Source organism: Agrilus planipennis, unplaced genomic scaffold (genome assembly GCF_000699045.2).
Source record: "Agrilus planipennis isolate EAB-ADULT unplaced genomic scaffold, Apla_2.0 scaffold84, whole genome shotgun sequence".
NCBI classification, from domain to species: domain Eukaryota; kingdom Metazoa; phylum Arthropoda; class Insecta; order Coleoptera; family Buprestidae; genus Agrilus; species Agrilus planipennis.
In genome coordinates, this window is record NW_020439025.1 from 676,280 (window position 1) to 688,853 (window position 12,574).

The 12,574-nt window shown below is 36.0% G+C and overlaps 1 protein-coding gene across 50 annotated transcripts in view; it reads right to left on the bottom strand.

Annotated features, from left to right (window-relative positions):
• Positions 1 to 12,093, bottom strand: part of LOC108734887 (myosin heavy chain, muscle) — a 31,110-nt gene extending 19,017 nt beyond the window's left edge. For 15 of the 50 annotated variants that reach the window (XM_018466638.2, XM_018466606.2, XM_018466637.2 and 12 more), the window contains exons 1-9: positions 11,803 to 12,092; positions 10,826 to 10,969; positions 9,935 to 10,091; positions 9,844 to 9,871; positions 8,696 to 8,891; positions 8,569 to 8,632; positions 8,403 to 8,501; positions 7,130 to 7,233; positions 5,091 to 5,228 (exon numbers count right to left, since the gene is read on the bottom strand). In XM_018466638.2, the coding sequence (XP_018322140.1) occupies positions 5,091 to 5,228; positions 7,130 to 7,233; positions 8,403 to 8,501; positions 8,569 to 8,632; positions 8,696 to 8,891; positions 9,844 to 9,871; positions 9,935 to 10,091; positions 10,826 to 10,969; positions 11,803 to 12,009 (1,137 nt within the window). In that variant the 5' untranslated portion in view covers positions 12,010 to 12,092. Of the gene's footprint in view, positions 1 to 161; positions 266 to 663; positions 768 to 1,434; positions 1,534 to 1,600; positions 1,665 to 1,727; positions 1,924 to 2,875; positions 2,904 to 2,966; positions 3,124 to 3,857; positions 4,002 to 4,049; positions 4,194 to 4,834; positions 5,030 to 5,090; positions 5,229 to 5,981; positions 6,086 to 7,129; positions 7,234 to 7,631; positions 7,736 to 8,402; positions 8,502 to 8,568; positions 8,633 to 8,695; positions 8,892 to 9,843; positions 9,872 to 9,934; positions 10,092 to 10,825; positions 10,970 to 11,017; positions 11,162 to 11,802 lie in introns of all 50 variants that reach the window. The other 35 variants (XM_018466616.2, XM_025976414.1, XM_018466628.2 and 32 more) reach the window with 10 other exon arrangements.
• Between the last annotated feature and the right edge of the window lie 481 nt (positions 12,094 to 12,574).

Consider the following 12,574-nt stretch of genomic DNA (forward strand, 5'->3'; position numbering starts at 1 on the left):
GATAGATAGATAGAGAGAAAGAGATAGAGACATAGATGGCATGCGCACATAAAGGGTATAGTCATTTAAAGAATTAATAAAACCGTTGTTTTTGCGTTTATTGTTATTATCAGTTTCTTTGATAAGCCATTAGGAATTGTATTAGTGCTCAGGTATCTTACGTCAGTTATTCTAAATTCCTCGCCGTCATCGAGGCCAGGGATTGTGGTCTTTCCTTGCGATACGAAGGGATACTCAAGTATGTTTTTACCAAGGTTGCATATTTCTGTGGGGGTAATTGAGGATAAGTAATAATTTGTCGAGTCTCAAAACGACTTTAGGGTAATTAATCAATATTAGTGTTAAATATCGGATCGATTTCTTGAGCTGTTCGTGAGCACCAAGTAATCTTCGAATTGTTGAAGGGTATGGGAAGAAATTAATTTTATATTAACAACTTGAGAGAATCGTCTCGGTATTCTCTCAGTCTCATGTTGTTGTTATGGTAAAGGGACGGTTCTATTATTTACATTATAGGTTCGAGTGTTGTCCTTACTACTCGATCTTTTTTTTTTATTCATAAAAATTTAGAATTATACGTATATGTACAAGCGGTAGTGACGCAAACTACAACATTCCAATTAGAGTGATAAAAAACGTAGTGCCATTTCAACTGGCACTTACATCGGTTAGTCTCATTTCTTCACCATCATCTACTCCGGGAATACTTGTTTTTCCTTGCGCAACGTAGTAATAATCCTGAACATTATTAGACAGCAAACACATGTCTAAACGGAATATAAATGTTATTATTGACTCCTGGACAAGGTGTCTTAAAATACAAGCATTTATGTATTATTATTATTATTAAAATCATTAAGGGGGTCGTGTAATTCGTTTAAATGTTAAATCAGTTCAATCACGTTCTGAAATAAATTACGACAACTTCAACTTTGAAGTATATATTATCATTCCTGGGGATGCATTTAGAGAGTAAGAGATCTTGAATAGGACATCCACTATTTCAAACAAGAGATAAAGAGGGAAACATAAATCAATAAAATTGGGTCACGATCTAGAACTTGTAAGTTTTGATCACTATACCACAGATAATTTTGATTAATCACCAACACAATCGAAAGTGATGACATCAGTATATAGCTACTGTTAACTGTAGTATTTCATAGCGTTTGTCTTACCCTTACTAAGACAGCAATCTAAATTGACCAAATTTACAATGTCTGGTATAGATCTAAACTAAAAATTTTATTAAAAAAGTTCAAAGAATTTAGTATGGAACTAATAAAAAAAACTATTATTAATTTACTTTACGTAAATAATTCAGTTTGCAGTAAAAAAGTGGATGTCCCTTTTTATTACCAATGACAATCGTTCGAATATATTCCTGATAATTCCCCTGAAAATGTTTCATCAATTACGTGGATATTGTCTCACCTTTTACTCCAGGGACGGCTCCGGACATAATTTGGTAGAAGATGTGGTAAGATCTTTCAAGAGGCTGTTGGGAGATGACACGAGCCTTTTCCAGTAGATCTGTTACGAGGAGATGTTATCATTTAATAATATTTAGTTGTTAACTAGAGCTTCTTATTTAGCTTACAAGTTTCAATGTCAGCACCAGCTAGTTTACCAGTGGGACCGAAGTGAATACGAATGAATTTACCCTAAACAATTTAAAATTGGTGTTATTACAAGAGATATCTTATCAATTCTGTTGATAAACGTACGAAACGAGATGAGTTATCGTTACGGACGGTCTTGGCGTTACCAAAGGCTTCAAGTACAGGGTTAGTTTGGACGACCTGGTCTTCTAAACTGCCCTTTTTCGAGTCACTTTCGGTTTTCTTGGTACTGGCACCAACTGTCGCGAAATACGCAATTACCTTCTTCGTGTTCTCAGTCTTTCCGGCACCAGATTCACCACTGCATCATAAAATGTGTACATCGTCAGAACAAACATATAAATTAGTAAATGGTAGAATAGTAACAATCTCATTTTCCTGAGAAGAACGACAATATCCGTTTAGAGAGGATTAATCATTTAAATCAAAATAAGTTACAATTGATAGACAGCCACCGTTTAGCGAAGAACTCGTTCATAAAGTGGTTAAGTCTGCAGAAGGGACCTTTTGAGCAAATCAAGAGAGTGATTAGAACATATTTGACTTGATTTACCTAAAAGTCCGCTCTTGGCGACACTTCACCAGTTCATCAACAAATTCCTCGCTAAGCAAGAGCTGTCTTACGCAGAATGTCATTTAAAAAAAACTAAAACTTTTGGATGTTTCATTCCCACCAGTCAGTAATGCTGGTGCGCGGGCAGTCCCTTCGGACTACGCCAGAAGGTGGGGCGGAAGACCTTCTTCAGCTTCCTTTCAGGAATCGTGGGAATGGGTGGGTGGTAGTTCGGGTGAGAAAGATGAAACGGACTAAATGAAGACAGAAGAGAATGAAAGATTATCTGCCCCAACATTTGCCTATGTAATCCAAGAAAAACTGGGACCAAGACAGACGGACCCCGAATGCTAAGAAATGGTCTAAACCTCTGGGTCATGCCACTCGGTAGAATGTCACATAATGTAGGCTTATGACCGCTTGCAAAAACACCCTACATTTTAGAACAGATCAAAGAAGTGACGCTGTGGTATAGAATATCTTTATACCATGGTTTGAGAAGAGTGTTCTCAAAAAGATCGAGAAGTTCCAAAACAATATAGATAGGTAGGTGATGGGTGATATTATGTAAAAGAAAGTACTTTTACACAAGACCCGGTAAATAAATAAATAGCTACTAGAAGATTCGTTACAATATTATCGTTCTTTTTCTTTCAGGAATGAAATTGCTTCATTTTTATTGGATGTAAATGATACTTACGTAATCAACATGGATTGATTTTCATGGTCTGAAAAGTAAAACATAATCATGTAGTATTATGTGTTAATATTTTAATACAATATCAACTTACTGGTCAACATGTTTACGTAGGCACCGTCAGAAATGGCGAAAATGTGGGGTGGCACTTCATTTCTCCTTTTACCACGGTAGAGTTTGGCACAACGATGGGTGTACACAGGGAACCTCTTGTAAGGGTTGATGGCGACGCAAAACAGACCAGAGTATGTCTAGTGGAAACAAAGTTACTCAGAAATGTGCAAAAGTCTGGTATTAGTAAATCGATCCCCGTCCATTTCACGTGGAGGGATAAAATGGGTTAAGTAGTTGATCACACCTTTTAATCAATATCAGTCCACTTTCTATAGTGGTAGTTAGATTACAATGGATTAATCATAAGAAAAATTCGTCCGATAGCTAACCTCTCCTTTGGTATACTGTAGATATGGAGAGGTGGCTATCAGTAGCATTATTTCTAAAAAAAACCAACAATCCACTTTTTGTGGGGATGTACAAGTTAATTTTAATATTAAGACACATTAGAACACAACATAATAAATGGAGTCTCTTTCGTATAGAGATGGCACCAGAGATAATCACACAAAACGCTCTGATGCTACAACATGAAGAAGAAAAGTACATAAAATCCGACTAGACCTTTGTCGGTTGAAATATGAGTAGTATTTTACCTAAGAGTCCTTCATAGTCAAAACAGAAGGTTCGATGATTCATTAAAAAACATATAGTCACTCGATGAATGATGATATCTACTCCTAATTGTTCAGGTAATGTATTCATGTGAGCAGATTTTCAGAAACATCTTCACTGGACGGCGTACTACCGTATTTTCCAGCTGAGCATGGATTAATTAACGAGGAAGGGGGAGACGCAGGATGAAAGGGATTTAGAAGGTCGAGTGAGAATGAGTTTAGCAAAAGCTCCCATTCATTCTTCATCCACTTACATAGATCAACTTAGCCACATATCTGGATTTTAAATTGTACAAAACCGACGCATCATTGAGATATGTCAAGTTAGACATATCCTCGCATTTTTCGAATTTAGGTGGATTGACTTGTTGCACCTGTTCCTTCTTGAAGTTTTTCTCCTAATCAATAGAGAGAAAGAACGTTAATATCGTCTAATGGATACTTACATAGATAAGTTTGCAGTAGTAACGCTGTTTCAAGTTGTGCAAAACAGCAGCTTCGTTAAGAAAAGTCAAGTCGGCCATGTCTTCGACTTTCTCGAATTTCGGCGGGTTTACTTGGAACAACGAGTCCTTCTTAAGTGTTCGTTCCTAATAGCAAGCACAACAACTTTAAGTGAAAAAGAATAATTTCGATAACTAATACTATACAGAAGCTTCTACAACTAAAGGAAATCATAGCCAATTGTATTTCCTGGGTCAATTTATTGTGTAAAACATGATGCAAAAGTTTTCTCGAGTTTCTTTTGCTGTCCCGGACCATAATCAGTAAGGAATTTTAATCCAAAGGATTATTCACTTTTGTTTTACATCCTAAGTTTTAATTTTAATTCAAAACTGTTTGTATAATTTTCAAATTCTGCTAATTTCATTTATTCAATATTAGATCTGAAGCTATAATCGGTTGCTAATTTAATTCTAATTAAAGTATCAACTATGACGTGTTATTTTATTTTAAGCATTAAAAATTTTCAATTACTTTTGTTTTCTATATACCAGATTATTATTATTCAATGATTAGAATTTAATTTAACTATCTCGGACTACTTTAAACTTAGTTAACTTGTGATTGAAAACCTCGTCTTAACTCCCTTATTTTTTGAAATTTCCTACGTAACATTATACAGGCAAATGAATTTGATTAAGGTCATTCAAGAATTTCCAAAATAGTCGTCGATTTTATTGGGTAAATAACTTCTGTTTGTTTCGCGGTGGTTGCGACTCTTCATTACCTCTCCTCCGGGGATTCCAACGGTGACCAAGTCACCCTTAGTTCCTCGGATTTCTCCGAGCAGGAAACCTTCTTTCTCGTCTGGCACCCAGCAGGACTTCTTGGCATCGTAGGGCTTAGTTTGGTCAATACGTTTTTGCTCAAGAGAGACGAAGAGGTATGGGGTTGGATCGGGATCCTCTTCGGCAGCTGCTTCCTNAAAAAAAATAAAAGAAATCGGTAAAATATTTTGATTCTACGGTTTTCTATCAACGTACTTCTGTGCCATCGGCTTCAGCTTGTTCTTCACGACCCCTCTGTTTGAACTTCATACCACCCATGTGCATGACGGCGGCAGTGATCTTGTAAATATCATTCTTCTCTTCTTGGGTGAAACCCAAAACGTCGAAAGCTTCCTGTAAGTCAGTTAGTTACCTATATTTCCGCACCGAATATTATAACGTGTTCATTAGTAAGAAGTAGAAGCTGCAAATTATTTACAATAAGCCAAGACAGAGTTTCATCTGGACGTGAAATTGCAAGAGTGCACAAAAAAAAGCGAAATATACAGGAGGGTACAAGCTGCAAGGGTAATATTTAGTAAGTAGAAATTTATATGTACGTAATATATACACAAGGGCGGAAATCTTTACAAGTAGTGGGTTAAAAGTTTATCTCACATCAGTTCGAGACAATTTGGCAAGATTGTGTGTGTACCCACATATGTACACGTGTTGGAAGTTATACTTCTATTTACATACATATTTTTTGCTCCGTGTAAAACATATCTAATAATAATTATTAACTTTCATATTTAAACAACAGGCCACAACAAAATAAAAAGATTAAAATGAAATGCCAGCAGTCATTGTCGCCTTTTCATTTTGTTATTCATATTTTAAAACAGCCTCGTGAAAGCAGCTAATGTGTTCGATTACAGATGACAGTTATCGTTGACAGGTGCAACTGACAGTTGTGGGCTGCGCGCGCAACTTCCGTTGCTTGCTAAATTTTACTCTCAATGCACTAAAAGAAGTATAACTTTAACAAGAAAAACAGTCAGTTTGGTTTGAAGTCTCAAATGGGGTCTCTACATTTAAAATTAACCAAAAACAACGAAAGGTTTATCATCACGATGGTTGCTTTGACTTAAATGGTCATTTACTTACATCTGTAAGAGTTAATTCCTCTGCGTCGTCAACATTAGGAATAGTAATTTTACCCTGGGATACGAAATAGTACTCGTAGATGTCGTTAGATAGTAAGCAGAATTCTAAAGCAAAGCAAAATAAAGCGGGTTAATCAATGAGTCAAAAGTAAAATCGAACTTAATATCAGTAACGTAAAATGCGTTGCGTGAAGATAACAGTAGCAAGAAAATGCGTCTTCTCTTCTTCACAATGAAGGCAGCAGCTGTTGGCAAATGAGATAGAGCTAAAGAAAGAGTGTAGAAATTATAATATAAGTTAATAAAATATGTAGTGCGAGAAAAATTAGAGACGAACGCAACGTGTAGCATGTAGTAGCCGCAACGATACTGTAAAAGACAGCTGAGCATCTGACAGCACATTGTTGTATTCTGCAAATATAGCGTGTTTACTGAATCCCAGGGTTGCATCGTAGATCTTTGTACATTAGAAACGTTGTTAATTTTTTTTTACATATGTACAGTATGTACACAGGGAGCAAGCGATGCCTAGACATGAAATCTGCAAACTGCCCAAACGAAACAAAAAAAATTGTGACAAAAGAAGGGATCCTTTAAAATCCTTTCTTACCGAAACAAAAAACAAGTGTTCAAAAAATATTGAAAAATTATGGAATTTTCGTGTCCTGATATTGTTTTTTTTTTTTGGGGTGGTCCCTTCCTTTTTAGGGGCCCGCTGGCTCCCTTTTTGGGTGAGTAAGCGGATCACTAGACGCTTACATTGGTCACCATCCCTTCATGGTAGTCGTCGACTCCATGGATATGGGTTTGCCCTCCACTGATAAATGGATAGTCGTATATCCAATTTGACAAGAAGCACGTTTCTGAGGCAGATTAGACAGATCACATACACTAGGCATAGCTTTCTTGTTAACGCTAGAGGAATAACACTTGCAAGAAGAACTACATGTTAATCACATACATATATATTGAGAGAAAGAGTGAGACAGATAGATAGATAGAGAGAAAGAGATAGAGACATAGATGGCATGCGCACATAAAGGGTATAGTCATTTAAAGAATTAATAAAACCGTTGTTTTTGCGTTTATTGTTATTATCAGTTTCTTTGATAAGCCATTAGGAATTGTATTAGTGCTCAGGTATCTTACGTCAGTTATTCTAAATTCCTCGCCGTCATCGAGGCCAGGGATTGTGGTCTTTCCTTGCGATACGAAGGGATACTCAAGTATGTTTTTACCAAGGTTGCATATTTCTGTGGGGGTAATTGAGGATAAGTAATAATTTGTCGAGTCTCAAAACGACTTTAGGGTAATTAATCAATATTAGTGTTAAATATCGGATCGATTTCTTGAGCTGTTCGTGAGCACCAAGTAATCTTCGAATTGTTGAAGGGTATGGGAAGAAATTAATTTTATATTAACAACTTGAGAGAATCGTCTCGGTATTCTCTCAGTCTCATGTTGTTGTTATGGTAAAGGGACGGTTCTATTATTTACATTATAGGTTCGAGTGTTGTCCTTACTACTCGATCTTTTTTTTTTATTCATAAAAATTTAGAATTATACGTATATGTACAAGCGGTAGTGACGCAAACTACAACATTCCAATTAGAGTGATAAAAAACGTAGTGCCATTTCAACTGGCACTTACATCGGTTAGTCTCATTTCTTCACCATCATCTACTCCGGGAATACTTGTTTTTCCTTGCGCAACGTAGTAATAATCCTGAACATTATTAGACAGCAAACACATGTCTAAACGGAATATAAATGTTATTATTGACTCCTGGACAAGGTGTCTTAAAATACAAGCATTTATGTATTATTATTATTATTAAAATCATTAAGGGGGTCGTGTAATTCGTTTAAATGTTAAATCAGTTCAATCACGTTCTGAAATAAATTACGACAACTTCAACTTTGAAGTATATATTATCATTCCTGGGGATGCATTTAGAGAGTAAGAGATCTTGAATAGGACATCCACTATTTCAAACAAGAGATAAAGAGGGAAACATAAATCAATAAAATTGGGTCACGATCTAGAACTTGTAAGTTTTGATCACTATACCACAGATAATTTTGATTAATCACCAACACAATCGAAAGTGATGACATCAGTATATAGCTACTGTTAACTGTAGTATTTCATAGCGTTTGTCTTACCCTTACTAAGACAGCAATCTAAATTGACCAAATTTACAATGTCTGGTATAGATCTAAACTAAAAATTTTATTAAAAAAGTTCAAAGAATTTAGTATGGAACTAATAAAAAAAACTATTATTAATTTACTTTACGTAAATAATTCAGTTTGCAGTAAAAAAGTGGATGTCCCTTTTTATTACCAATGACAATCGTTCGAATATATTCCTGATAATTCCCCTGAAAATGTTTCATCAATTACGTGGATATTGTCTCACCTTTTACTCCAGGGACGGCTCCGGACATAATTTGGTAGAAGATGTGGTAAGATCTTTCAAGAGGCTGTTGGGAGATGACACGAGCCTTTTCCAGTAGATCTGTTACGAGGAGATGTTATCATTTAATAATATTTAGTTGTTAACTAGAGCTTCTTATTTAGCTTACAAGTTTCAATGTCAGCACCAGCTAGTTTACCAGTGGGACCGAAGTGAATACGAATGAATTTACCCTAAACAATTTAAAATTGGTGTTATTACAAGAGATATCTTATCAATTCTGTTGATAAACGTACGAAACGAGATGAGTTATCGTTACGGACGGTCTTGGCGTTACCAAAGGCTTCAAGTACAGGGTTAGTTTGGACGACCTGGTCTTCTAAACTGCCCTTTTTCGAGTCACTTTCGGTTTTCTTGGTACTGGCACCAACTGTCGCGAAATACGCAATTACCTTCTTCGTGTTCTCAGTCTTTCCGGCACCAGATTCACCACTGCATCATAAAATGTGTACATCGTCAGAACAAACATATAAATTAGTAAATGGTAGAATAGTAACAATCTCATTTTCCTGAGAAGAACGACAATATCCGTTTAGAGAGGATTAATCATTTAAATCAAAATAAGTTACAATTGATAGACAGCCACCGTTTAGCGAAGAACTCGTTCATAAAGTGGTTAAGTCTGCAGAAGGGACCTTTTGAGCAAATCAAGAGAGTGATTAGAACATATTTGACTTGATTTACCTAAAAGTCCGCTCTTGGCGACACTTCACCAGTTCATCAACAAATTCCTCGCTAAGCAAGAGCTGTCTTACGCAGAATGTCATTTAAAAAAAACTAAAACTTTTGGATGTTTCATTCCCACCAGTCAGTAATGCTGGTGCGCGGGCAGTCCCTTCGGACTACGCCAGAAGGTGGGGCGGAAGACCTTCTTCAGCTTCCTTTCAGGAATCGTGGGAATGGGTGGGTGGTAGTTCGGGTGAGAAAGATGAAACGGACTAAATGAAGACAGAAGAGAATGAAAGATTATCTGCCCCAACATTTGCCTATGTAATCCAAGAAAAACTGGGACCAAGACAGACGGACCCCGAATGCTAAGAAATGGTCTAAACCTCTGGGTCATGCCACTCGGTAGAATGTCACATAATGTAGGCTTATGACCGCTTGCAAAAACACCCTACATTTTAGAACAGATCAAAGAAGTGACGCTGTGGTATAGAATATCTTTATACCATGGTTTGAGAAGAGTGTTCTCAAAAAGATCGAGAAGTTCCAAAACAATATAGATAGGTAGGTGATGGGTGATATTATGTAAAAGAAAGTACTTTTACACAAGACCCGGTAAATAAATAAATAGCTACTAGAAGATTCGTTACAATATTATCGTTCTTTTTCTTTCAGGAATGAAATTGCTTCATTTTTATTGGATGTAAATGATACTTACGTAATCAACATGGATTGATTTTCATGGTCTGAAAAGTAAAACATAATCATGTAGTATTATGTGTTAATATTTTAATACAATATCAACTTACTGGTCAACATGTTTACGTAGGCACCGTCAGAAATGGCGAAAATGTGGGGTGGCACTTCATTTCTCCTTTTACCACGGTAGAGTTTGGCACAACGATGGGTGTACACAGGGAACCTCTTGTAAGGGTTGATGGCGACGCAAAACAGACCAGAGTATGTCTAGTGGAAACAAAGTTACTCAGAAATGTGCAAAAGTCTGGTATTAGTAAATCGATCCCCGTCCATTTCACGTGGAGGGATAAAATGGGTTAAGTAGTTGATCACACCTTTTAATCAATATCAGTCCACTTTCTATAGTGGTAGTTAGATTACAATGGATTAATCATAAGAAAAATTCGTCCGATAGCTAACCTCTCCTTTGGTATACTGTAGATATGGAGAGGTGGCTATCAGTAGCATTATTTCTAAAAAAAACCAACAATCCACTTTTTGTGGGGATGTACAAGTTAATTTTAATATTAAGACACATTAGAACACAACATAATAAATGGAGTCTCTTTCGTATAGAGATGGCACCAGAGATAATCACACAAAACGCTCTGATGCTACAACATGAAGAAGAAAAGTACATAAAATCCGACTAGACCTTTGTCGGTTGAAATATGAGTAGTATTTTACCTAAGAGTCCTTCATAGTCAAAACAGAAGGTTCGATGATTCATTAAAAAACATATAGTCACTCGATGAATGATGATATCTACTCCTAATTGTTCAGGTAATGTATTCATGTGAGCAGATTTTCAGAAACATCTTCACTGGACGGCGTACTACCGTATTTTCCAGCTGAGCATGGATTAATTAACGAGGAAGGGGGAGACGCAGGATGAAAGGGATTTAGAAGGTCGAGTGAGAATGAGTTTAGCAAAAGCTCCCATTCATTCTTCATCCACTTACATAGATCAACTTAGCCACATATCTGGATTTTAAATTGTACAAAACCGACGCATCATTGAGATATGTCAAGTTAGACATATCCTCGCATTTTTCGAATTTAGGTGGATTGACTTGTTGCACCTGTTCCTTCTTGAAGTTTTTCTCCTAATCAATAGAGAGAAAGAACGTTAATATCGTCTAATGGATACTTACATAGATAAGTTTGCAGTAGTAACGCTGTTTCAAGTTGTGCAAAACAGCAGCTTCGTTAAGAAAAGTCAAGTCGGCCATGTCTTCGACTTTCTCGAATTTCGGCGGGTTTACTTGGAACAACGAGTCCTTCTTAAGTGTTCGTTCCTAATAGCAAGCACAACAACTTTAAGTGAAAAAGAATAATTTCGATAACTAATACTATACAGAAGCTTCTACAACTAAAGGAAATCATAGCCAATTGTATTTCCTGGGTCAATTTATTGTGTAAAACATGATGCAAAAGTTTTCTCGAGTTTCTTTTGCTGTCCCGGACCATAATCAGTAAGGAATTTTAATCCAAAGGATTATTCACTTTTGTTTTACATCCTAAGTTTTAATTTTAATTCAAAACTGTTTGTATAATTTTCAAATTCTGCTAATTTCATTTATTCAATATTAGATCTGAAGCTATAATCGGTTGCTAATTTAATTCTAATTAAAGTATCAACTATGACGTGTTATTTTATTTTAAGCATTAAAAATTTTCAATTACTTTTGTTTTCTATATACCAGATTATTATTATTCAATGATTAGAATTTAATTTAACTATCTCGGACTACTTTAAACTTAGTTAACTTGTGATTGAAAACCTCGTCTTAACTCCCTTATTTTTTGAAATTTCCTACGTAACATTATACAGGCAAATGAATTTGATTAAGGTCATTCAAGAATTTCCAAAATAGTCGTCGATTTTATTGGGTAAATAACTTCTGTTTGTTTCGCGGTGGTTGCGACTCTTCATTACCTCTCCTCCGGGGATTCCAACGGTGACCAAGTCACCCTTAGTTCCTCGGATTTCTCCGAGCAGGAAACCTTCTTTCTCGTCTGGCACCCAGCAGGACTTCTTGGCATCGTAGGGCTTAGTTTGGTCAATACGTTTTTGCTCAAGAGAGACGAAGAGGTATGGGGTTGGATCGGGATCCTCTTCGGCAGCTGCTTCCTTTTTTGGCATGATGAATGAGTACTTTTGAAACTGGGGCGAGAAGAGATTATAAACGTAGCCCTAGAGCCTTCCTATCGATAAGAAAAAAACAATATAAAATACAGAAGAGTCAGCAATGTTGTTAGGTTAGATTGGATTCCAGAACCTCAAATTTGCTTATTTAAATTTAATTTGTTGAACAATTTATTTGGCGAGAGTCACGGTGATTCTCAAAATTATTTAATTTATATAAAGAAATTTTCGGTCAGGAATCCCATGTGCTGCATATAAGCCAAACAATAAAGTACCAATACAGACAAACGATCAGGAATATGAATGATATTTGAGTATGAAGTCATCATTTAACTGAAGTAATTCCTATTAGCATCAAAATTTTATTTATTTCTTCGATGATTACTAAATGAGAAAAATTAGGCGAATCTGGAATTCTCTACATAAGGGACGATAAAGGCATAAAGAGTCAACAAGCATTAGCTTGATCTATGATTCCATTTCTTTTTTGGTAAGTGGATGCTATTTTACAAAACGATAAAATGTTTAATTCTACTTGGCATGTTTGTTAAAATGCAAAATT